Here is a 27,510-nt window from a genome sequence, read left to right on the forward strand (position 1 = left end):
GAGAATGGGACAGTTTTAGAATAGCATGAAATTCATTTTTAAGCTCTGGAATGGACTGCCCAGGGAGGTGGTGGAGTCACCGACCCTGGGGATGTTCAAGGAAAGACTGGATGTTGTGTTGAGGGACATGGTTTAGTGGGAGCTATTGGGAATAGGTGAATGGTTTGACTGGATGATCTTTTAGGTCTTTTCCAACCTTGGTGATTCTATGATTCTATGATTCTCTCTCTACCTCCAAAAAAGCTGCTCCTGGCTTTGCTTTAAAAATGACTGAAAGATGTCAGACATGCAAATCCTTTCCCCTGGCATCTGTTTCACCAGAAAAGCTTTGGCAAAAGGAGAGGCAGACCAAAGCTGAGCCACAGCTCACTCCTCTGTATTCACCTCTACCTGCCCCACACAACCTGTCTCCATCCACTATAAGTCACTGCTGAAAAAGATGGTTCTTTGTTCTTCACTTCTAGTCACACAGCAGCCTCTTTGGAGCAGAGTCCAGGAAAGCCTGCTTATCTCCTGTATTATGGAACACGCACCTCTCACCTGGCTCTCAAATCCCCAAATAGACCAGATATTCTTCTTAGGAAGAAACCCCTGAGCAGCTGACTACCACTGCAGAACAGCAGAAATGGCTATTGGATTGGGAAGAATCGCACATGGGCAGTTGGAAAAGGGCAAGCAGAAAAGGAGAGCTCAGCTCCATCTGATTTGTAAAGCTCTAGGCCAAGTGTTGCTGTATTTCTGTGTTCTTTGTTCTGTGTTCTTTGGGGGGGGGGGGGGCGGGGAAATATGCACACAGGAATAAGTCTATGATGTACATGCACTTTTCTCCAGAAGGCACCTTTTCAGGGAAAATGCTCAGTGAACTTCAAATTATGTAACTGTGACTTTGGCTACCATTTCTGTCTTGAACTACTGCGTTAAAACTTTCACGCAGTTCATCATATCAGCTGGTGGCTGAACTCTCCTTCAACCTCTTCAAAATGCATGAAAGCCACACTCCATTTGAAAGGAAGGCAATATCTATTTAGGCAGTGGGAAGCACCACTATGTCTGCAGAAAATCAGTGGTAAATCTCACTCAGAAATGATTACATCACCCATGCATACATTCAGCATCTAATCAATAGACAACACACTTCTTTCAGTGTGTTCCCCAACAAAACTGAAGCATCTTGCTGCTTCCTGGCAAACCACTTTGCAGACCCTGGAAGACGCTCTCCAGGATTCCTGCAGGATATGCAAAGAAAAGCAGTTATTTGTCTCATCTCAGTGGCAGGGTTTTAGAGTTCAAAAAAGTTCTTAGATTGCTCAGAGTGAACTTGCATCAGAGATAGAAAATGTCATGAAAATGGGTGTTAGCAGAAAAAAGTCGTAGCAGAAAACCTTCCACCATAGGCAAGATGGACTTGAAAGAGAAACTGTAGCTATCCCCTTAGATAACTGAAGTGCAGACCCCAAGGAAGACAAGAAATAGCCTTGTCAGAGAAACTGGGCTGTAGAGATACACAGACGTGTATCGCCAAGTGGAAGGTCTAGAGGAACCACCCACTGCCACCTGCCTCATTCTCCAAAAGGTCAGCATACATTCACTACCTGCCACTGATATTTCATTCAAAGAGTACCAGAAATAACTGCGTATGTAATTTCTATTGCATTGGTTGACAGCTCATACTTATAAAACAAAAATAGAATAGAGAATATTAGGATTAGCTCAGTTTCATCTAACTCATCATGGTTAATATCTTCCATAAAAATGCACTCAGGATTCTGCATTGCAGTCATCCAAGCATAACTTTGTTATCATGAACTAATTATTATAGACAGTTTGCAATGGCTACACATTTCTGTCTCTAGTAAACAGATTAAATCACTGCAAGATGTCTACAGTAATAATCACACTAGACTGCTACGGTGAAAACTCCATTTGCTTGGTCTTTTTACTTAATTCTCTGAATATTTCTATCAACTGATTTATTGGTGAGGCTGCCTGTAGGACTGCCAGTAAACAAGCAGTACAAACAGAGTGCCAAAGGGAAAAACATCAGTATAGTTTGTGGAGAAGCACACGGTGGAAAAGCAGTACTTCAATGCTGCATGATACACTAATTTAAAGAAAGTTCATTCTCTCCTTCTACACGGGCGGCCAAAAAGAGTAAATATTGGCTGACACAGAGGGCAAGAGAGCAGGCAGTCTACAGTAATGCAGGATACAACTGATAGGCAAAAGCTGTCAGTGACCTATCTACCAATCCGCAGTGACGTAAATAAAAGTCCATCTCACTGATGATTATTTTTCTACCTGGGCCCCATCTCTTTCCTGTAAATCCTTTCCTGGAATTTACTGGAGTTGATGACAGCCACAGAGGAAAAAGGCAGACACACTACCTATACAAATCTTTTAAAAAGCAATCCTTTGCTTCTGGTGCTTTGGCACCTCCAGCTGACTTATAATAAATCATAGATGTTGGGTGAATCAAGGATTGTTTTAAATGCTATTGTCTGTAAAAACTCATAGCAATTATTGATGCTATGCTCCACTGAATAGAAGATAGTAGTATCCAAATTCACTTTGGAGTGATGCTTTTGCTATCGGAATTTTGCAAACAATGTTGGAGCTGATCTGGGTATCAAAAAGGAGCATGTGTACTATTTGCTGCAGCATTTGTTGCAACAATTTTATAAGTAAACAAGCAAGCAAACAACTGTATATATACATAGAAATCACGCTTAAAGATCTTGATTGATTTTGTTCAGTTTAAAGTGGTTCCTTTCATTCTTTGAAATAAAATTCAGGCTTGTAGGAACCTCACAGTACTGTCACAGCATTTAATTGGAAACAGCTACTTTCCATTTGCTTTGATGACATCCCACAGAAATCTGTTTAGCTCCTGGTGACAAGCTGAACTCAGTGCAAAGTTCCAGAGGTTAGTGATACACATTTGCAGACTGAATTAGAGATTTCGCCAGCATTCAAAAAGAAAAAAGGCAGAAGCAGATTATAAACACAATTAACTAGAAGCTGTCTACCTTGGGCTAACCCAAGATTCCCAAGAGTTTCCCAGAGCCACTTCTATGAAGAGGGGAAAAAAAAATGCAATTAAGTATAATGGAACTTGCTTTTATCACTCAATTGCACAGAAATACCAGGTACATTCATATTAGTGTTGGAAACCTATTATCATTAACAACTATATTGATTTTCATTTACAAAGACGTCTTTGAAAGAGAAAATTGCACTGTTTGACTACACAATTCACTCAACAACATATAGAAATCTGTGGAATTATAACCTTCTACTCAATAGGTTGTTCTCCACATAAACTATGAATGAGAGAATTAAAGGAGCGCTGGCTTTTTCCCTATTTTATGATTTATGGTACTATCTATGCAACAGCAATGCTTTCTCCTCTACTGCCCTCCATCTATGGAAGGCATATGACATCAATTAGACATGAAGGAACTGTAAAGAATATTTCTGTCTGCCCAACTTACGTGTAAACAAACTACATTCAATAAAAACAAGAAGTCTCACTATGTTTGTTAAGAAGAAAACCAACTAATGCTTTTGTGAGGCACTTCACTTGAATGTGGGCTTCTTACCATTCTTCGGCTGGTACTTAGCAGATTCTGAGATCTCTAAGGCAAACAGTGCTTCAGGGGAAATGTTCAGGTGTAACCTATGCATCTCAATCCATTTTCATCAATAGGTCAGAACAAATGGCGTTACGCTGCTGTGAGGTCGGTAGCTGATGGAGAAGGTGTCCAAGGAGGAGCAGGGGAAGACAGAGTTGTTGATCACAAAGACAAAGGCAAAAATTGTTGCTGGGACACCTGGTGATTGCAGTCTAATCTGGAGATCAGTTGGTTCTGAGCTATTTAAGAGAGTAAGGGCAGGTAGCAGGAGAAAACAAGAGGTTGTGGAAAGGTGGGAGTAGGCCGTAACTAGCAATAGGACAAGAGGGAATGGCGTCAAGTTGCACCAGGGGAGATTCAGGTTGAACAGTAGGAAAAATTTATTCTCTAAAAGAGTGGTCAGGCTGGAACGGGTTGCTCAAGGAGGTGGCTGAGTCACCACCTCTTGAGGTGTTCAAAAAAGGTTTAGATGTTGTACTGAGACATGGTTTAATGGGGAAATATTGGTGGTAGGTAGACGGTTGTACTGGATGATCTCAGAGGTCTTTTCTAACTTTGGTGATCCTATGATTCTAAGATTTTACTCCCCACCTATGCCAAGCCAGAAGCCAGTATCCTTCCTTCGAGAAGTAAGTTGAACAGAAATTTATGATCTCCTTGTGTCTAGCTCTCCTCTAGAAATGAAATTTCTGATGTACAAATGCGAAAGAAGAGACGAGAAGCAGCGCCACAATATTTAACAAGGGCAATTTGCCAGCACCTAGACTCTAATTTTAGCATGAAATAATATATTTAAATTACTCTGCAGATTCAACGCTCATAACAGATTTCTCTCAATTACTGTAGAATAAGCTTTCCAGTTAGTTCTTTCATAATGCTTATTTGCCCTTTAACTAGTTTTCCTGCAGGCACATGATACAAAGGCATAAAGACTAATTTTTAAACGTGCATCTTAAAAGCTGCATGCCTGCAGCTACCTCAATGTTATTCTTTATTGAAACACCATCAAATTTATCCTACTATCATTTATAATCTTGAGATAGCTGATGCAACTTGTATCAGGAGCCAACACACTAAATTCTATTTGAGGCATTGAGCCTTTTTTTTTTTTTTTTTTTTTTTTTTTTTTTTTTGCTTAACTGCTGATAGTTCTACACAGGAACAGAAAAATTTTGATCAGCTGAACTAAGCACCACTCAAGCAAATGAACTCTTGACAAGGCTGTCATTTTATTGTTTGTCATTCCCTAAATTTGTTAGAGGTCTCTATATTTAAAGCAGCTCAGACCAATAAGTCTTTCGGGATGGAATTTTATTCTTTACGCCTATTTGTACTACAATATTATTAATTGAATCCTGAATGGGACACCTAGGTGTGGGATAACAAATATTTTTAGCTGTTGTAGATGTAAGGATTTAACTTTTCCACTTCTCTGTCCAAAGCCAGAAATACCTTACTTTTGAGTGTTTCTGGGATTACATGTTTCAGTATTTTAAGCCAAGATCTTGACTTATTTTCTGTGTCATTCCCTAATTATCCTCCTAACCATCAGAACCATTCAGAACTTCTACTAACTTGTCTACCCACACCATCATTTGTGCTGACCTTCTCTCATCACGTGACACAAAGCATTCTTATCTGCTTTTCTTCTCCAACCAGAATTACTTCAGACTTACAAAGGACAAAGTTGGACCTTTCCAATTGACTACAAAAAGGATCAACAGCAACAAACAGAAGATTTTGTAAATAATTATACACAGATATACTTTCTGTTCTAAAAGTCCATTTTGTCTAAACATCCTAAAAATAAGCATCTTATCCCCTCATATCAGCTCAACATTGACACTTGTATTGTACCAGTCTGTGCTGCAGTCTCTAGTCCTACTCAGGAAGGTTTTCTGCAGTATAACAAGGGTATAACAAGAGTTGTTTGGCAACGGAAAACAAAAGCAATCCGCAGAGTCTATGTGATTTTAACTTAAAGGCTAATTTGATCACAAGTGAAGGGTGTCATACTGGCATATTATTCTGTGCAAAATGTGGATGTAAATATGGAGAAGACTGCCTCTGTGGTTAACTAAGCACAGGTGCTACCTCCAACTTTGTATTCTTTATGGAGATCTCAAAGTTTTTCCTCTTCCCCCCTTTCTTCTTTTCACATCAGCCATGCACCCTCTTTCACCATCAGTTCCTTGTAACCACTGCTCACTGCAATGGTTGCTTTTGAATAAGAACACACTTTGCTCCTTCCCTCAGAGGAAAAGCACAGGACAGACAAATTCTGCCAGAGAAACTCGTGGGCTCTCTCCAGTTCTAGTCACCCTTAATGCTCTTCCTGCCATCAGTGAGCCTCAGGAGCAGAGACTGTACATCTGGAAATTGTCAATACCTTGTCCTTGATTGAAGTTTCTGGACAGGGCCACACCACAAAGAACAATGAGGGGAGAGACGTTTTTGTGATTAGGGAATGGTTCTGCTTCCCTCTGATATTTGTCTGCATTCGCCTTCTGTCAGCCATGAATGCTTTTATTCTAAGCATCAACTTGTTGCATTAAACGACTGTCCATTCCCAATACTAGCAAACTCCAGCAAAGTTTGCTTTTCCCAAGCCAGATCTCATGTTCTGTAAAACAGATAAAACAGAAAGCAGATCTAGGGGGTCTGGGTGCAGGAAGGAATAGGGAAATGCATTACCCATGGTGAACGGTTCATACACAGTTACATGTGTGTATACAAACAATCTATCTATAATACGATAGCAGTGCTTGGGAGTGCTAAGATGATCACTGTTAAAAATGGATTAGGAGATACTTAACTGTTTTGTTTGCTGGCTCATGCTTTAATTAGGCTTAATAAAAATTAATTCAGCTTGCAATCAATAGAGAGTTAAATCACCAAACATCTTTTATCTTCTCTTCATCAGTAATACTTCTGCACTGCCAAAACATTACAGCACACTTTCAAAGTTAGCAAATAAAACCTGCCATTTTTAATGAATACTGTGCAATGATTTCTTCCTAGCAGGGCAAAATCATCAAGATAAGGACACAGTTACTGTTATGGCAACCACAGTATAAATCAGAGCTTCCCTTCATATTGACTTTTCCAGTCCGGGGCAAGTGACAGAGAAACAACTAGCCTTTAAAATGCCAGCTTGCCTAAAATCTGAGCGAGTGTGGCTGTTCTTTTCTGAGATCTCATTGATCCTCACTGCAATAAAATCACATCTAATTTTAGCCATCAACACAACACAACTCCTTCATGAGGCTCACTTTTTCCTCTCGGTAAGAGAAAAACTTCCCATATTGCAATACTGCAACTTCATTAATGAAGCCAATTCTTACTAAGCTCTTACTTTAATCCTTTGAAATCCATTAGTATTGCTATTTAAATATGACATGCGTTATTTCTGCATTTTAAAATGTTGCTTTAGAGAATGCATTGAATTATAATTAAATGAAAATCTAGCCCAAGCTATAGAATATTCCACTTTACTGTAAAACGGCAGACTCAGACTAAAAACATACCGATATTTTCACTTCATAAGATAACCATTTTGCCTCTTTGAAACGTACAAAATTAAAATAAAACCAAAACTTCTTAGCTTAATCTTCTTGTGACAATAATCTACATTAGGGATAGATACAAATCAGTTACATTTCCTTCCTACTTCCATTACCCAGACCAGACACCCATTTGGCAAGAGGCAGATTTAGCACAGGGGCATGACTCAGTGACTCACTGACACCCCTCTGTAGCAATCATTCAGGAAATGACAGAGTGGCTTCAGCTCACACTGATTTTTTTGTAGAAGCAATTATAACTAAGAGCAGAATAAGGCAGTTAGTAGATGTATTTATGTAATAACCTGGGGGTCGTGATGCAAAACCAGAGGAAGGATGCGTATAAGATCTTTGACTCTTCTACTGCATAGTACCAGTATGATCCCAGAGGGCAAAGAAAGGGACTGCGAGGAAGAGAAACATCAAAGTTATTTCTTGATCCATTCGGGCTCTGCCAAAACCCCTGGTTTGGGAGTGCTGCTGAATGTGGAGCTGCCTCAGCAGACTGCAGGTATTGCATACCTCAAGCACAATCTCCTTCACACAAGCATGGAGCCCAAAGCCCACCTGGTACCTTAAGTAACATCGAATAAACATAGCAATAACAATTAACAATAATAATTATTAATAATATTAATAACAATAAGCATAGCAATAAAACAATTATTGCAGGCCAAAGGGCAATGACAATTCCTCAAAGTCCAATTCTGTGCGGTCGGGGCAGCTGCAATATCTCCATCATCTCCCCGATTTCTTTATTGGATCTACTTTGTGGTTTTTTTTGCCTCTTAAGAAGTCATTATCTCACTTATTCAATAATTAGAAACCTTGTTTTGTATTCCATCTAAATTTATCCTTGATCAATACAGACCTATTTGGTATTAGTTTACTCTTTTTTAGTAAGTAGTGGTCATGAAGCACCATCTTATTTCTTATATATATTTATACTATAATATTTGAGTTCTCCACTATAGTTTTTTTATATCCAAAAAAATTCTACATCATTTTCTGCTACATTGACCTGAATCAGTCTCTGAAGCATTTGTTGTGGCCAGGAAAACATTTTCAAAAAGCCAGATTTGGCTGCAGTGGCAGGATCCCAGCTGGCAGTGAGGTTGTTCCATATCTCTTAAGAAGACTGCTTTGTTTCCTATTACTTGGAAACTGTTTGGATTTCTCCCCAGTTTCCCCAGGTAGCTTTTATTGGTACCAATAATACTTATTAATTATAAAAGAAAGTCCATGTTTCTGAAATATCTTGTCTTAACACATTTGTTTATTTTTAAGGTATAGATAGTAGCTGGCATACAGAGAAATGTTTAGGGCTTTTTCTTGACCATCAGTATATCAGTAAGTCTAGCAGGGCTTCTATTTAGCAACTTAATATGTGGTCAAGAAAAGAAAACTGCATATTCATTTAGAAAAAAAAAGAACTGTTATATTTCTGTGTGAAATGATATTCAGCTACTCTACATGAATGCATGTCTATATCTTCACAACAAAATGATAAAATACATTCCTAAGCAAACCTTTTCATATCCAAAATCATTAAGGAAAGTCCTGTAGTTTAAAGCTGCATCATTCTTCCTTAATTTCATGCTGAAGCAGCTATTTTATAAATAAATATTAAAACAGACAAAACTAAAAGTTTTAATAATGCTTTTGTGCTTGTAAAACTACAGCCTAATTTCATAAAAATAAAATTGTTCATTTAAAATATATTGGTTGTATGCAGAAGACCTTGAAAAGCAATGCTAAGAAGTAAACTGCAATCTTTTTCCTCCTTTTTTCATAAAGGAAGATGACAATATTATCAATAATATTACTGCTTCTCACGATCAATATATAGCTATGAGAACAGCTTTGGAATTCACAAGATTACAAACCAAAATCACACTGCTTTTTAGGGTTTGCACCATACAAATTTTCAAAAATGTATAACTCTGGGATTCCTGAATGTGTGAGATGGCTCTGCTGCAAAGATGCTTCTCTCCAGAAATTGTGCCTCAGAGAAAAAAGCACCAAATGGAGTATTTTCATGAAATCGCAGGAGCTGGCAAGCATTGTGAATCTTGCTATTTTATTGTGGATCTTAAACTATAAACTGTTTTTAATGGCCTTGCTCTCAGAACCAAACAGTGCCTGCAAAGGAAAATACTTTCAATATGCAAAGAGAAAGATCTAACTGACGGTCTACGAAGGCAGGTTGGCTAGCACTCAGAAGTGTTAGTTTAAATGTGCAGTTACAAAATTCTTCACTACCATGTTAAATGAGGTTTTCTGAATCTTTCATCCTACCCCATATGCTCCATCTCTCCTATCTGCAGCCCATGCTCTCATCAAGGCAGCTCTGCTCCCACCTTTGAACCCCTGAACTCCAGTGAGACAGAAAAGATGCATGCTGCTGAACATTCGTACTGCGCTTGTTTTTCCTCTGGCTCTTTCATCAATGTCCCTCATTTTCCTAACACTGTGATACAGACAGAAAAAAAAAGTCAATTATGAGCCTTTGTTTATCTGCAGACTGTGCATAGAAACAGTGTTTTTTTTTTTTTATAAACAGAAATAAACATGAAAAGTCAATCAGAAAATGGAAAAAACACTGTGAATTATCACAGCTTCAGAATGTGAAAAATTCCAAGCAACCACAGGGAAAGAAGGGAACAGCCTGGAGAGTATATTTGCAGATTCACTGCACTTATGCAAGCAACATAACTAAGCCAGCATCAAGTGGATTTACAAAAGGGAAGTACACCTTGGATGCAGAAATCATTCACAGCAAAACACAGCCCTGCATTAAGATTAGATTCCATGTAGCATTCACATCTCAGTGTAATCTGGAAGCTGAACAGCAGCAGCTGAAAGAAACAAATGGGGGAAGGAAGAACAGGAATACAGGAAGAGCTTCAAGGCACATCAGTGGAGTGCTGCTGTCAGTCTCTGGCTACACCACAGCTCACATGACAAACCTCAGGTAGGATCACGCTCTTCTCTAATTCCAAATATTTTTTATCTTTCCTACAAATTACAAATTTAATGACACTACCAGAAAGTAACGTTGCAATATCTTGATTTTACTTTTTCCTACTTTGAGAGATTCGAAAGACTGAGGCTCTTAAAACAGTATCAAAGCTACAAGCAAAATCATGGGTTTTCACTGCAGAAATGTAAAGTCATCTAAGCACTTGAAAATTGAACTGAAAGCTGAGACACTACGCTGAACTGTACAATGAACAGAATAAAATAAAAGCAGGTCGCTATGCAGTTCTAAATATCATCATGAGGTACACCTGATAAAGAAACAAAGCTGTTTCTGCTAACATCAGTGATTTCAGTTCCATGGGAATTATTCAGACAAGTTGCTTATCCAAGTTCCCCAAGGCTAATCAATATACATATCCATACTGTTAAATGCTCTTGGAGCTACAATGACTTAAGGGCCAATGCTGTATACTATACACCACTGATACCACTTTGAAATCCCTAGTGTGATTTCAAACATTATCTTAAACACAATTTCCAACTTGTTTGCATCTTTAAGTCCTTTAGGGTTTATTCAGTGTATACAATGGAGGAGTCATTTGGAAGATCAGCATGCAAGAAGGGATGAGCAGCCCAAAGCAGAGGAACAGGGAAGCAGTGCTGGACTTGCTGTTGCAGAGACAGCAGCAAAGGGAGTGAGGCCAGGAGATTACATATGATGTAGGCTGCTCACACACCATAGCATCTGAAGCCTGGAGTATAAACAGAATGTATTCCAGTGATCTTGTGGGGAAAACAAAAGCATTTATTAGCCAAAGCATCTTAACTGGCCTCCATCTCTGTTCTGGTTGTGCAGCAGGGTGTTAACAAGGCAGCACTGCATACAACCCTACATGGCCATCCTCTGTCACAAAAACTGCTTTACTCAATATTCTCAAAAAAGAGTTTGAAGCAATTCATTCACATAATATCACTTCCTTCCCTGTGTTCAGAAACTCACCAAAGCTCTAGTTTCCATCTCCCTAAAGCAAAAGATGATCCAAGTTGCTGTACATATTTTTTTTGAAAACTGTTGAGAAAATAACTGATTCTAATACTACTGACTGCAACCAAATGTAATTAACTCATTAAAGATTTCATTTTGCAAATTAGCTCTTGAATTATTAGATGTTTTTACAAGTAATAAAGTAATTAATAAACACAGTAAGTGGCTTTTCTTTTTTGCACTGATTAAAAACAAATTTGGTTAAATTTAGACGTTAAAGCCTATCATTAAAATTGTTGGCATAGTCTAAAAAATAAATATCTGACCATCGTTCTTGATTCCAGTTTAATGATTGCACACTGCATTTAGATTAAAAAAAGTAGGTTGAAAACTATCTCTTCTGTGATCACTTATTCTGAAAGAAATGGAGAAGGGGAAAAAAAAGCAACTTAGTATCAGATTTTTTAACATATATTTAATAACACTACTTTCTTCTTCTGGTTTTCATTGGAATTTTCTGATGGGAAATCACAGAACACATATATCAGCCAAAGAACTGTAAGCAAGCTGTTAGAAAAATTGTTGATAACAACAATAAATACTTTGTTTCATTACTGTGTATGAACAAATATGAAACAACTGTATTTTACTCTGCCTGGAAATGTTTATTTGCAAGAACCAGGGCAAGTAACAAGGTTCTGGAAAGATACTTGTATCCTGTGGAAAACATACTCACATTCTAGCAGTCTAAAATATTTTTGGGGATCAGAGAAAGAAAAACTGTTACCCAAACAGTCAAAACTGAGGAAAAGCAACAGAGTTTGCTGTTTTACATGTATACATAGAAGACAGAACAGCCTGTTCTGGGAGGAAAGTGACGCAAAATGGCCTCACTAAAGTACAATGAAATCATCACATTTAGGCCCCTTGCTCTGTGCATTGGTTTCCATATTCTTATTCTGGAAGATCTGAGGTTGAACATGTCTGTTAAACTTTCTCCTCTATGCCAAAGAATATAATTTTATATCAAAGAATTTGACATAGAATTTATCTATAAAAACCCCTAAGATGTTGACACCTGTCTATTGCATGCTTAGCTTCCCAGCACAGTACAATGAAGCAGAAATCTAATCGGGTGTTTTTGTTTCTGAACCTCCCAATGGCATAATTAAGAAGCAACCAAAGGATGCCAAGGAAATAAATTAGCACATAATGTGCATTTTACGACCATCAGAATTTTGCACTGTATATTGGCGTGGGCCGTATATTTTTCAGAACTGGCCACATTAAATGTGCCAGGTACGTTCAAAAATATTGCTAAAAATAATTCACTCAGAATTAACTTGAGAAAGTAGGGAAATATAATTTTTTTTTCATTTAGAAGAAGTGAAACTTTCTGGGAAACCTGAACTGTAATTTCAAAAAAGTATTTTGCAGTTTCAAAAAATGTTCTCCTTCAGAGATTTCCGAATCGAATATATGAAGCAGTCTTTCACTTTTAAGTGCTAACATTAGTGTTAAGATTCACTTTTAAGAATTACTTCCCAAACTGGCTACCTCCCTAATTTTACACACTCAATACCAATTGAAGTTAGGGAAAGGAAAGATATATTATAAGGTACATGGAAAATAAAGATGAGGAGATGGTGGTAACCAACATGGCTTCACCAAGGGCAAGTCATGCCCGACAAACTTGGTGGTCTCTTATGATGGAGTTACAATGTCAGTGGATAAAGCAAGAGCAACTGACATCATTTACCTGGACTTGTGCAAAGCATCTGACACTGTCCTTCATGACATCCTGGTCACCAAGTTGGAGAAAAATTGATTGGATGGACGGACCACTCCCTGGATAAGGAACTGGCTGGATGGTCGCACTCAGAGAGGCGCTGTCAACAGCTCAGTGTCCAAGTGGAGACAGGTGACGACTAGCATACCTCAAGGATCAGTGTCGGGACCGGTGTTATTTAACAGGCAACATAGACAGTGGGATCATGTGCACCCTCAGCAAATTTGCAGATGACACCAAGCTGAGTGGTGCAGTTGACATACTAGAGGGAAGGGATGCTATTCAGATGGACCTGAACAGGCTTGAGAGGTGGGCCCATGCCAACCTCATGAAGTTTAACAAGGCCTGTTGAACAGGACCAAGTACAAGGTCCTGCACCTGGGTGAGGGCAATTCCAAGCACAGATACAGGTTGGGTGGAGAATGGTTTGAAATCAGCCCTTAGGAGAAGGATTTGGCAGCGTCAGTTGATGAAAGAGTCAACATGAGCTGGCAATGTGCACCTGCAGCCCAGAAGACCACTGATATCCTGGGTTAAACAAAGAGAAGTGTGACCAGAAGATCAAGGGAGGTGATTCTGGCCATTTACTCTGCTCCCATGAGATCCCACCTGGAGTACTGCACCCAGTTCTGGGGCCCCCAACACAAGAAGGACATGGAATTGTTGGAGCAGGTCCAGAGGAGGGTCACAAAGATGATCAGAGGGCTGAAGCACCTCCCCTATGAGGACAGCCTGAGAGAGATGGGGCTTTAAAGCATGGAGAAGAGAAGACTTTGAGGAGACCTTATAGTGGCCTTCCAGTACCTGAAGGGACCTGCAGAAAAGCTGGGAAGGAACTTTTATAAAGGTATGTAGCAACACAATGAGGGGATATGGTTTTAAACCAGAAAGGGAAGATTCAGACCAGATATTAGGAAAAAATTATTTACCTTGAGGGTGGTGACACACTGGAAGAGGTTGCCCAGAGAAGTTGTAAATACTGCCTCCCTGGAAGCACCCAAAGCCAAGCTGGGTTAGAGTAAACTTTGAGCAATCTGGTCTAGAGGGAGGTGTCCCTGCCTAAAGCAGGGGGGTTGGAACTACCCCTGGATGATTTTAAAGATCCCTTGCAACCCAAACCATTCAATGATTCTATGATTTTTTTCTCCTCCCTTCAAATTCATTATTTAGTCGGCATTTCTGTCCATTTTATCTAGCTAGAGCTGACATTTTCAACTACAAATACGTGAGTTTTTTTCCTTTGAAAGCTTTAAAGGAGATAAGTAACCTTTTTTTTTAACATTGTAGCACTGAATCTATGAAGAAAATGATATGTTGTAAATGCAATTACCCTCAGAGCTCAGATCACATCTGATTTATGATAACTGCTGATAATGCTTTACCTACTTGGAAGAGACCACCACTTAACATTACACTGTTCACTGTCTCACAGATCACCAAAATGCTGATCAAGCTTTCAGTTTAATGAATGGTATGCTCAAAGTAAAATACGTTTCCAATTAAAAATAAAAAAAAAAGCAATAAATGAAAGGTTTGCACAGTATAACATGTACACTTAGATGTACTTAAGTTCATCAGCACACTCTCTTCTGTCTATGTAGCTCAAAAAAGTATAATGTTGTCTTCAGCAAAATGAAGTGGAATCATAAAGGAAGGTGATTGCAAGGGCAGCTGAGCCACCCTGGCGTTCTGTCAAGGAGGAATGCAGAGCCACTGCAAGAGATGTGGCCAGGTAAGCTCCTGCCAAATGGAAACACACAGGTGGATTGGACTGGGGGAATCACAAGCTTTTTCACTACTGCCACCAAGGATAAACTGCAACTGTGGGCCTTGATGCATCTTGCTGTCAGCTCAGTCAAAAGTGCACACAGCTCCTACGTGTGGAGAAAGCAAAGCAGAATGGCTTCTAAGCATCATCACTACTAATGATACTTTTGGCAAATCAGAGAGCCAAACTTTACATACAGCTACATTTATTCACCCTGGACAAGAAACTGCGTAACAGTGGCAGGAAAATGGCTTCTATCTCATTAGCCATCCCACATATTTCACCACCATGTCACAGACACTGCACTCCACATCTTTGGTATAATTTTAATTCTCTGAAAACACTACTCATATATATATATATATAAATGCTTGTATGTGTATAAATAAATAAATATTCTCAAAATATCATTCAGACGTGTGATATACCCACTTCAGTCTCCATTTATACAGAATGAGATACACAGCATGCCATCATATTTTTTAAAATAGAAATGGGAAAGAACTATCCATTCCTAAGCCAAGGAAATGTTTTTGTGGCTTTTCTTCTCCTTTCTATTTTCTTCTTTCTTTTACAGTATATGCAGTGCCAGTGATCTGATGCGAATAGATGAGCATAGTGATTTACATTTCTTTTGTGGCACTTTTTCATAAACTAATTCATTCTACAAGTAATGACCTAAATAATGCTTGAAACTATTTTTGCTGCAGGAGCTAATTTACATAAAATAATCAAATGAGAGAGGTTGTTTTTCCCTTGTTAAAGCTCCACTGAAATATGACACACACAGAATAATTCTAATACCTAGAACAGGAGCTTCCATCTATCTAGGAAATAATTCGGACCCCAGAAAGTAACAAGCAAAAGTGGTTATCCCCGGTCACTACTGCTATTTGTGGAAAAACCAAACTGGGAGAAACTCAGAAATTGAAATCTGGTGGCTTTGAACTACCCACTCACTGCTATTCACACAATTACCAGCCAATATGTGCATTTCTATTTCTCATTTCTCCCTGGAACTCATCTCTGGGCTGAATCACCACCACATGAAAGATGACTTTTCCAAGACAGCAGCATTTCAAAATTTACCATATAGCTCAAACATCACTTACTTAGTTTTATCCTACTGCTTTTACTGAAACCTCCCTGAGTTACAGCAGAACTACCCAGCCATGTCTGCTGTACCTCTAGCTGGAGGAATCCCCCCAAACCACTTCATGATGAAGGAAGAGGAAAGGGTTTGGTCAAAAGGTACGTTTTGTAAAGTTTGTTACCTTCCTTCAGCTTCAGCAAGCAAATCTGATTCTATATGTTGGCTTCACAGTCACAGCCATGTCACGAAAAAGATACTGGTTATGATGTTTTCAAAGCAATAGTGAAAATGAAAATTAACTGGAAAAGGAATGCCAATATTTTAAAAGAAATCCAAATGTTCCAGACGGGAAAAATAATAATTCTGAAATATCAAAGTCTCTGCTTTGACAAACCCACTTGCATTTCCCACCTGGCTACTTCATCCTCCTGTTCAGTCAGAAAAACAACAGCTGAAGGTCAGTCAGGCAGCATCCAAAGCCAGTTCCAATATCCTACAGGCCTACAGTTTTACTAGTTCTATGTTGGTTTTTAAATCAAGAAGTAAATTAATAAAAACATAAATCTCAAAACAACAGCAGGCTCCAGAATTATCCCCTGCTATCCCACTGACACACAGATAATTTGTTTTTAATTTCTACCCAGCTAGCGGAACGCACTCGCTCGTGCAGCACTCCTCACACACACGCCCAACGCCCATGGTGCTCATTCCTTGGAGAAGCCCTGCATTGCCAGCTCTTGCTTCTCAAAATGCCTCTGCTGTGTGAAAAATAAATAGCTTCCCTATTCCACAGAGCTATTCACTTCACACTGCAGTGCTAAATCAATATTAATATAAGGCTAGATTCAAGCTCTTCTAGTACTAAGTGCTACCTTACTCTGCAAACATTGCCAGTCTCTTCAATGGAACGAGGTGCTGCTCTGAAGGAGAAAAGGCAGCCCAGCCACAACACCTGCTCCTCTTGGTCCCCTCAGGCTCACAGATTGCTGCCTCGGAGAAGGCAAGAAGAGAATGAATGCAACCCAGGCAAAGCCAGTGCCTAGTTCCAAGGCAGAGAATCACAGATCACCAAGACCACCAAGATCATCTACCAGTCATCTACCGCCAATATTTCCCCGCTAAACCATGTCCCTTAGTACAACATCTAAATGTTTCTTGAACACCTCCAGGGATGCTGACTCAATCACCTCCTTGGGTAGCCCGTTGCAGTGCCTGACCACTTTTCCTAACATGCAACTTAAACCTCTCCTGGTGCAACTTGGGGACATTCCATCTAGGCTTATTGCTACATCCACACACCATAGCCTGCCCACCTCTCTACCTGCCAGCAGCACCCACAGCCTCTTCCTTTCTGTATTCTCCCAGAAGTGCCCATGAGCACAGCCAATGCACAGTGTGCTGGGCCAAACCTTAATCTTTTCAGTTTTACTCCATGATACTTGCAACAAAACAGATGTGTCATCATCCCTTAGGAAAAAAAAAAAAATGCAGTTAAATTCTTCCATTTCTTTTACTCTTGTTTTCTGCTAGGTGATTTTTTTTTTTCCTTCTTGACCCCAGTTTACTGTTTGCATTTTAGCATACAGAGGATTCATAAATAAATAAATAAATAAATAAATAAAAGTGCATAGAGGTATAAAGGTACATTGGTAGTAGGTAGATGGTTATACTACATATCTAGGAGGTCTTTTCCAACCTTGATTGGATTCTAGATAATCATATGTCACAGTCCATCCAATTCATATACCAAATTTCTATCGACATTCCTTATCATCCAGATAATCATCCAGATATCCAGTCTCAAAGAATCGCAGAGTAGTTTGGGTTGGAAAGGAACTAAAAGCCCTTCCAGCTGCAACCCTAGCTGTGGACAGGGCTGCCTCCCCAGCTCAGGCTGCCCAAGGGCTCCATCCAACCTGGCCTGGAATGACTCAAGGGATGGGGCACCACAGCTTCTCTGGGCAGCTGTGCCACTGCCTCACCACCCTCTGAGTAAAGATTTTCTGCCTAACATCTAACCTAAATCTCTCCTAAATTCTAATAACAAGATGCCTCCTGCATCTGATAGCAATACTTCAGCATATTCCACACACAATTTGCATACAAAAAAAAGCAAGTAATTTTCTTCTGTATATCCCATCTACCAGCATTTCTGGATTTTTCTCACATTTTTTTGCTACACTAACTGCATTAGATTTTGAATGTTTTTTTTGTTTTGTTTTGTTTTTTTGTAAGTTTGTTTTAAATGAGAGAGTTCTGACATCACTTTAAGCTTTTCAACATTGCACCTATCACTAAAGAACATAAAATGAGTCTGTCTTCATGATGCTTCTCCCAAAGTTTGGGATGAGCATTATTTAGAGGTGAGGCAGCTTGAGATGTGCACTGATGTACATGACCATTTCTCTATACAAATATAAAATATTTTTCCACCCAAACACGTTCCTCATACTTTTCTCCACTGCAAATGAAATTGAGCAATAACAGCTTAACGAAACACTCATTATCAATCCCTGTATCATTTTCTTAAATGTTCACCCTCTGTGTACCACCAAAAAGCTCTAAATGGACAAAATCTGCAGAGAGTGACTAACTAAAAAATTCTCACTATCCTAGTTATGTTTGTTATTGCAATCTAAAACATAATTAAGCCTCAGAACAGTTACTTTGTTGTGGAGCAGATGGCATAATTTTCCTATTTTATCTTTGTGCAAACTAAGTTAGAGAAAGGTCAACCAACATTTCCAAAGCAATCTCTGTTTCAACCGTGCCCATTTTAGGCCTCTGCTTCAATACAGGTCTGGTGAGAAATGCAGAAATGTCCCAGGTTTTCCAATAACCGGGTCCCAAATATCTCAAGGCAAAAAAATCAAAGATCTGGTCATCCTAGAATTAGAAGTATCTGGCTATAAAGGAGTGTTCAGGTAATCTCCATGGAGACCACTGCCACAGTTGCTAGGAGCCCAACAACGTATTCAATTGCACAAGAATTTCAGATTTATCAATAAAATTCATCTATCAAAGCTAATTAATACCACAGAGGCGCAGAGTAATTTTGATGACTCTGCAAGTTAGCTATAAAAAGAGATCAAAGATAAATGAAGGATAAAAAGCACATGCCTGATGACGTACTTGTGGTTTCTGAAGTTTACAGTTTGTACTTTGGAAGACTGAAATTGCCATGTGTCCATATTTGTCAGCAGTATTTTGAGGAGTACTGCAGTATTAAAATAAAACACTTACACTAGGGCCATATTTAGTTATTTTTAACTTTCTACTAAGCAGTTACACTGAAACTTTAAGAGTTAAACTGATAACTAGCATGAACTGTTAGTTTTTAAGCTTTTAAATCAGTCAGAAAAGGATAAGAATCCAAGCCAGAAGTAGTAAATATGAAATCTCTTGTATCAATATCTGCTTAAAGGCTGCAGGAAGAATCATCCCTTCACTGTGAAATCTGTTTACAAAGAGACTCTCTGTACACTAGTCCCTGGATTTTGGCTAGAGGTTGGTGTCTCACTGCTGGGATGGCATCAAATGGTGCTGCCAGCCTGACCCGGCTCCTGCTGTGGCACACACACAGGTTCAATGTCCCGTGAGCTGCTAAGCAGGGCAAGGACTGGCAGGTTCCATTTTCCAACCTTGTCTATCTTGCTCTGTATAAACTCAGAAAATAATGTTTTTATCATGGAAATAAGCTCCTACATCCTCAAAAGACCTACTCTGAATCAAGAAAGAATGCTTCATTTCCAATGTTGTTTTTTTTTCTAGTTACATTTTCCTACATTTCCAAATAAAACCATTATGAACTGAAACACCTAACTTTGAAAATGTGAAAACAATTTTACCTATTTGCTTTCTGTAATTATGCACTGTTAGTTCAAGTCGGAATGAAATTGTGCACAACAGGCAGTCTCACATTTACCTTGGAGTACTGGGAGGCAGAGAGGAAAGGAAAGAAAAAGATTAAGGAAAGGACAAAGGAATCTACATATAGCTATAAAATCATTAGTTTCATGGTAGAAGACAGCGACTCTTTGGGTAAAATGAGCATCAAATGACACTAGCAGATTTAAATCAAGAAAGGCAGCTTTCCTCACACAATTTGCTACTAACCTCTGGATCTCCTTGTTATGAGCCTTTTGAGTGTTTTAATTTTAGCTTTAAGGAGATTCAAGAGATATCAGGATAAATTCACAGAAGAAAAGCACGCAGAGGGCTATTAAATACCATGAAATGCTTCTGATCCCTTTCCTTAATTAGCTGAAACCCAGAACATTTTTCCAAAAAGTACAGTTATGTTTGTATGCTGCACTGTCCCCTAGACAGTAGTGTTGGTCACCATCCAACAGCAGACAGCTGGTTAGATGGACCTCCAGAGCAACATATTTGCAGTGGCACCTGTGCTCCAAAGGTCAAGTAGAGTCATGGTTCAAGATACCAACCCAATCTGAGCCACATAACTGTGGGTTCAATAGTTACTATCCCAGAGCATCCACATTCTTTGTACTGTTTTATAGACCTGCTAGATAAAGCAAAGATCTCACTTTTACCTTCATCGAATCACTCTATTGACTCTGCAAACTGCATTCTCCCAAAATAAAGGTGGTTTAGAAACCACAGCATTCATAGTCTCCAATAATACGCATGTAAAAATGGGACAAACCACATGATTGCATGCAGTTTTGGAGTACAGCTTCACCAACGCTATCCACGCTACTGCTTACAAGCAGAAATGAATATAGAGTAAGGCCTCTGCTACCAAGTTTGAATTGTAACATTGTAAGACAGGTTTTCATCAGGGCTGAGTTTGTATATCTTTAAATGTTCTAGGGAAAGCAATTTTCTTAATTATTACACAAGAAATTCAGCAGCCTGGTAACATGCTTTGGACTTAACAAGGGATTGTGTGTATTTTCTAAGAGCTTGAGAAAAGCTTTTGTAATGTAAAAACCACACATTTCAATTTCAGTAACAACATAAGGTAAAATTTCCAAAGGCTCTCAGTAAAGAAAGAAAAATAAAGGAACACAAGATGAGGGATTTAGACATAAGGGAGTTTATCTTGACACGCATAATAGCTCCTATCACGTTGTTCTGTAATTCTGAAATTCTAATACAGTAATACAAACCTTAAACAATAGTTAGAATTAGGCAGCATGTGTCCCTGAAAGCTCTTTGGAGCTTACTCCAAACCTGTTCCTTCTGCCCAGGAGCAGAGCCAGGAAGAGATGGAATTTATTTATTTTGAACAGCTTATACATCTATTAAATCTTAGCGAGCAATCATGTGATCTGAGAAGCTATGCACAATCGCTTTACAACAAATCCATGCTATTTCACTGCTTATAAACAATGCATCATACATGGATTTGAGAGCAAAGCAAAAAGATGTTGCAACAGGCACAAATTTTATAGGAGTGTTATCTGCAGTACAAATAAAAGGGGCTCCATATAACAACAGAAAATTGCAAGAGCATCCAATTGTGATTTCTGATAGAATAAGGAATGCTTAGTATTCAATCAGATATCTTAGCAGTAACACAAAAGAGGAATGAAACACAAAGGCACAGAATCTCTTACTATTCAGGCAGGGTTAGAAACAAAATCACATTTCTATTTTTGGTCTCCGTGACGTTGGGCACCCATGGCACATGTAAGCCTAACAACCATCATTTAGTGATTGCAAACATTTAGCAGGCATGCTGATAAACTCTTTCTTGTAGTTCTGCAGAGATGATGCCATGAAGGAGACTGAAAAAGGAAAACTGCCTGTCTTCCTACCCTGAGAGCAGAGGTATGTGTGAAGGCCACCCCATCTCCCCAACTGTCTGGGCCTCCCAGCTCATCCTCAGATTAGAAAGGGCTACATGCAACAAGGGTCCTGTCAGTGTCCTGGGAAAAGGGAAGCTACAACGGGCTGCAGGCAGCAAGGGTCTCCTGTGCAGACTGTTCCCAATGGCCCACTACTAGACATGACCTGGGAATCTGCTGTGGGCTCTTGGCTGCCATCGTCACTAAAGATGATTTGCATGGTCCTAGACAGCCTGCTCAAAGTGCCCTTACTTGAGCACAGGGGGTTAAAGAGGTGACCTACAGAAGTCCCTTCCAACCCCAGCCAGTCTAACTCAGAAGTACACTGAGTGAAGAGTTACCAAGCTACAAGGGATGACTGGCACACCCTCGTATGCTGTGTTAAGCCTGTTAGCATATATCAGGTGTAGGAACTTTCACATTCCTGAGAAAGATGGTAACTGGAAGCTTCACATGGAAAACCAGCCAGCCCTTGTTCTACTCCTGAGGGGCTCTCAGAAAACAGAAAACCTTACCAGGGTTGAAGATCCCTGTAACTAATTTTAAACCTAAAAACAAGAATGCAAAAGAAATAAAAAGTAATTTCATGTAGTGGCTGCATGGGAAACAGCAGAATTGCATTGCTTGGAGCTCATTTAGGGCCACAGAGCACAAGAGAGTTCTTCCTTGGTGTCTGAGCTGTACCTGAACCTAGCAGAAAGCTCCAGTTCCCACTAGCTCATACAGAAACCTCAACAGGACATGCTGCCTTTTCACATCTCAAGGCCAGGCTGCCACAGCAGCACAAGGAAACAGTGAAATTCAAGAGCAGTCCTTCACTCTGTGAAACTCTACCAACAGATAAATGACATCCTCATAAATAAGGCACAGTGGAAATACATAATTAAGGTCAGTCATCTCTACGCAGGGTTATCTAGCTAAACATAGGATTGTGTTTAAAATAAGACTCAGATTTTCTATAATTTGAGAATCCAAATGACAGTTTTTAGTCATATGTCACTACAAGGCACACTAATGCTGTATGAAAATAGCTACAAAATGCAGGTTTACTTTGTATGTTTCTACTCTAAGAGGTATTATGGCTTGCTGGAAGTGCTACTTGACTGACAGGCTCTTTTTCAGGATCTAGCTGACACATACGTCAACCAGAAAGTACCCAAGGAAGCAGACTAGGATTCTAGCTGTCAGGAATTAGCTCCAAAGTCTGTCACAGATTTCTTGTGTGATGTTGGGCAGGTCATTTAATGTCACAGATTAAAAAAAAATAAGCAAAATTATTAATAAGGTGAAGCAACTTTTATGGGAAACTTGACTCTGAGAAGCCTAGGACATCCTACAAGGTACTGAACACTTTTGCAATTCCAAACTATCAGACAGAGAAAGATTAGTTCCTAGTCACTACAACAGAAACAAGGCATAACTTCCGTAATTTTTTTTTTTCTTCAGACCATGGTTTTTAAACATGCTGACTGCTCCCTGCAGGCAGCAACAGGCAAATTTGAGGGTCTCGATTTGCAACAAGCATTTAACCCTTATTGCATGGAAATAATGAAATAGTATCATAGCCACTGCCCTCAAGCCTGAGTGAGGGCACAGGTAAGCAGGAACTTTTCAGCATCCTGCAGTAACAATTTCCACTGTCCCAAACAAACTTTTTAAAATGAAGTCTAAAATAGGAATAGCATCACGATCATCCCCAGCATATTTTGTGTTCCAAGACAGATCTGCTCAAGTTGAAAAAGCAAAACAAGATCTTTCTGGTTGGCACAGCAATCATTTTATCTGGTAATGCATAGCCAGTAACATGCGCAAGACTCCAACCATCTCAACTATCTGATAGAGATTCCATCCCTTCCCTTCCAATGCTGTGCTTATTTATTCACCTTGTGTTGCCTCTTAATTAGATTAAAATCTGATACACAACATAACATTTCTAATTAGTGTAGATCACCTGTGTGAATCCTCAATACCATATCCTACCGTGAAAGGAGCATATACAAATGCAACTTTTCATTAAATTCCAGAGGAACATAAAATCTTGCACAGTCTCCCACCTCCTCTTCATCTGCCTAACTTCCAGTAGAATGCTAGAAAGCATTTAAGTTCAAGAGGAAAATCCTTGCGTAATCTTTCATCCCTTGCATAGAATAACTTCAATCTGTAAATGCAAGTCTTACTCATGCAGGACGTGGAAGCTTCTTAAAGATCAGAAATACCATTATATGTTATAGGAATCTCACAAATCGTTCAACTTTCACAGTTTAAAGATGACAGCTTTTTATCTGTCCTTTTCAAACAAAAATAATGCCACACATTATGCAGAAAATATAAAAACGTAATGAGAAAACAACTGTCTCCCAGGGGAAGAGAGAAAGAAGGCATGTTGGTAATGCTGATGGATGCCCTAGCTGGGGTCAGATCCTATATTGACAAGTGCAGTGTAAGAACTTGCCCAGAACTGAAGAAAATGAAAGGGACAGATAAGCAGCAGCATGACCCACAGCTCACATCCAGAATCTGCAGAGCTAGCAGACCAGGCAGGGCAAAAAGCCAGCAAGAAATGACAAATGATTTTTTCCTAGGGAAAATTACATACAATAGTTGAATCTATCAGCCTCGTTGCTGCCAAAAAGGGGGAGGGCTCACTAACCAGCTTTCCATTCCAGCTCCTTTCTCACCCTTCTTTCCATCTACCTTGTCCCTTGTTGATACCCAGTGGTACTCATTAGCCCTGAATTCTCGTAACTCCACCCTGTTAAAAACTATCTTCTCTTTTTTTTTACCAGGTCAGTGTACTGGATAGGCTTGCAGACGGGGCCTGATATTCTATTGGACATAAAATAAATGTCAGGAGCATGCAATCAGAAAAACAAAAGTTGTTCCCCCCTCTTATCTGTTGAGAGCAACCAGAACAGGTAAAGACACTTCATGTAATTTTCTGAAGCTACAGAAACTTCTAGAGTATAGTCCATCTTTCAATGGATGTCTCTCAAAAGAAGAACAACCTGAGAAGCCCTTTCTGTAACTTTTTTGATTAATAATATATTCCAGAATCACAAAGAGGACAATTCATTTTTGTAAATTTGCACCAATATCCGAGTGGACAAAAGCAACCTCTCTGAAAATAAATACAGAAAATTTTTCTACAGTTATGAAATATTATCCATCCTCCATTCTTCAGTGGGAATGCAAAGCTCATTTTTATTATGAAATATTAACACCCTTATTTCTATACACAGAAAAAAGCTTAGTTTTTTCTGATTATCTGTAAAACTTTAAGTATAAGATCACCTGGAAGAAGCTGCATGAAGGGCTCCTCTCCAACAAAAGTGGAATGCCTAATAGGGCAGTAAGAATGGTAATTGGTCTCTAGTACTAAGGAAATTATCACAGATAACGAAGAATTATTCTAGAGAAGGAAGGCAATTCAGAGAAGACTTCAAAGTGATTTTCTTGCAGTTCCCAATACAATTAATGGATGATAAAAAAAGAAACCTGAACGAAGGCAAGACAGATGAAACAAAGAGGGTGAAGATTAAAGAGCTACTAGAAAGAGCAGAAGTTAAAAGCTAAAATAAAAGTGTTTACCTACATCTGTGCACAAATTAATGGGAGATTTACTAAAATAAGACATGTCCATCATTCCAAGAGACACCACCTCTGCCGTGTTTGCCCCGAGCAGCCAAATTCATTACCTGGAATTATCATCAGGAAGAGGAAAGAGCAAGTCCCCATAGGTTTTCCTTGTTCAGCTCAGCTCGACCAGTAGGTGTCACAGAAGTCAATGTTATCACTCTGCAGTGATTTCAATCTGTATGGGTATCTAGTTTGAAGAGAACTAAATTACGGTAGTTAAAGTAATTCATTTTAATTAAAAAATAAGTCATTAGGCTTTTCTATGGCTTTCTACCAGATATTTCAAGACTCTTTAAAGAGCTTGGAAAATACACAAATCAAACAGATTGCCAAACATGTCAGCAAATACCTCCACTCTTACAACTGCACTTAGGGCTTTTGTGAGACATTAAATAATCCCTGCTGGCACAGGTAAAAAGAACAGAGATGGTTACTGCACTCTCCCTGATTGTGTGAGTGAGCCTAATGTGCACACAGCCCTCTGGTTTGTTCCCAAACATGCCTGGTCTGTGAACTAGAGCTAGCAAACATCAGGTTGTTGCTGCACTAACGTAAAGCCAGAGCAGTATGATGCATAGAAGGACAAGAATTTCAAAGCACTTTTTAAAATGCTTTACTTCAAGAGAAATGGAGAATAAATACACCTGAGAGCTTCATGTCTTTCGCTTCCTTGCTACTGGTGTTTATTCTCCAGCAGCAAAACTTTGATCTGAGTATTTTCCAACCCTTCCCCAGCAGTAAGGGAAACAGATGGGCTCATGCTTCGATATAGTGAAGAAGAAAAGCATATGATAGCATCTCCCATCAGGAGTCTGCCTTTATGCTTGCCAGTCAGCTGTGCACATATAAAGCCATCATGACTTTGTTTGGCATTTCCTCTGGAACATATGGTGATTTACTATGCCATTTCCAGCACATATTGACACTGTTTTGAATTGCACTTAAATCCTTGTCTACTGCATACACAAACGTAAATACATGTGCTCCATGTTTAGGGGCACGCCTACCTGGTAGCAGAGGAGTCCTGTTGATAGCTATACAGAAGCTGCTGAAAATCCCTCAACTATGATGCCCAGCTCTTTAAGTGGGAATAAATGATCTGATATTTTGGAGGGGGGGAAGAGGGAACATGCTAGAAAGCACCGCAGCTTTAAAGTAATGACCTGCATGCAGAGGACTACCAATGATGGGCTAAGCATACTAAAAGGTCTACACTTATTAGCATCCAAACCTGCCCTATTCATTTCTTTCTGGTCCCACTAACAAAAGGATTGCATAGTCATCCAGATACAGATCCAGAAATAGAAAATTATTAGACATATTTAATAATAAGCCCTACAGATCCAATGCTTTCCATAGCAAGCAATCACCTGGCAGGTTACACAATTTAACATCCAAGATGTGAGTCAGAGCAAAAAGAGAGGGAGGCTATAAACACATCTGTTAAAAAGCCCCACAGATTTAGGCAGTACTCAGTTCATTACCATGATAATGCAACTGCAAAGACTAGATCTTCAAAGAACAGGGTAACTTTCCAACAGTAGCAGATTTTTTTTTTTCAGCAGAAGATGAAATAATTCTTTCTTCTATTTTTTATTTCTTTAACATTAATATAAAGTATACACTCTAGGTTTAGTGTAGTCAGAGATCTCATTCAAATTTAATGAAATCAAGAGATCTATCAAATAGCATGCCCTGTAACAAGATTGGAATATTCTTCCACTGTCAGTTGTTGGTTTTTTTTTGCTTTTTTTTTAACAAAATGATAAAAAAAACCAAAACCCTGCTAATATTTACATAGTCATACTTGTAACACTATCAAAATGCTTAAGAGAGAAAACTTGATTTGTCTTTTAAGAGAGAAATAATGCCAGTGAATGATCTTTTAGCCCTTAAAACCTAAGGAAAATGACTGAACTTGCAAGATGCATCCCACAGAAGAAATGTAATCTCATAGCTACTATCATTTGCTGTTCCCTGTGCATAGATTCCATCTTTCCTAATACAGATACACTAAGAAACACAACCAAAATAAATCACTATATTGAACATACATTTACTTCTCTAGGAGAGAGATGAGAAAGAATAAACTACACATGGCAGATGTTCAGATGATAGTATTTTTTGCTATGTACCTCACCAGAAGATCCTCAGATAATATGGAAATAAAGGCAGAATGACAGCCAGAGGAAGCCTGACCAGAACTAAAATCAAGAATTAAATATAGGTATTGTTAATTTAATGGTACA

The 27,510-nt window shown here is 39.0% G+C and overlaps 1 protein-coding gene across 9 annotated transcripts in view; it reads right to left on the minus strand.

Moving 5' to 3' along the window:
- The window catches only part of KCNH1 (potassium voltage-gated channel subfamily H member 1), a 180,541-nt gene that overhangs the window by 37,448 nt on the left and 115,583 nt on the right, over positions 1–27,510 (minus strand). Inside the window, exon 11 of one of the 9 annotated variants that reach the window (XM_048936280.1) lies at positions 9,143–9,665. The exons of the other annotated variants lie outside the window; for them this stretch is intronic. Within the exon in view, the coding sequence (XP_048792237.1) occupies positions 9,660–9,665 (6 nt within the window). The 3' untranslated portion in view covers positions 9,143–9,659. Of the gene's footprint in view, positions 1–9,142; positions 9,666–27,510 lie in introns of those variants that run through there. 9 annotated transcript variants of the gene reach the window in all.

This window comes from Lagopus muta, chromosome 2 (genome assembly GCF_023343835.1).
Source record: "Lagopus muta isolate bLagMut1 chromosome 2, bLagMut1 primary, whole genome shotgun sequence".
NCBI lineage: Eukaryota > Metazoa > Chordata > Aves > Galliformes > Phasianidae > Lagopus > Lagopus muta.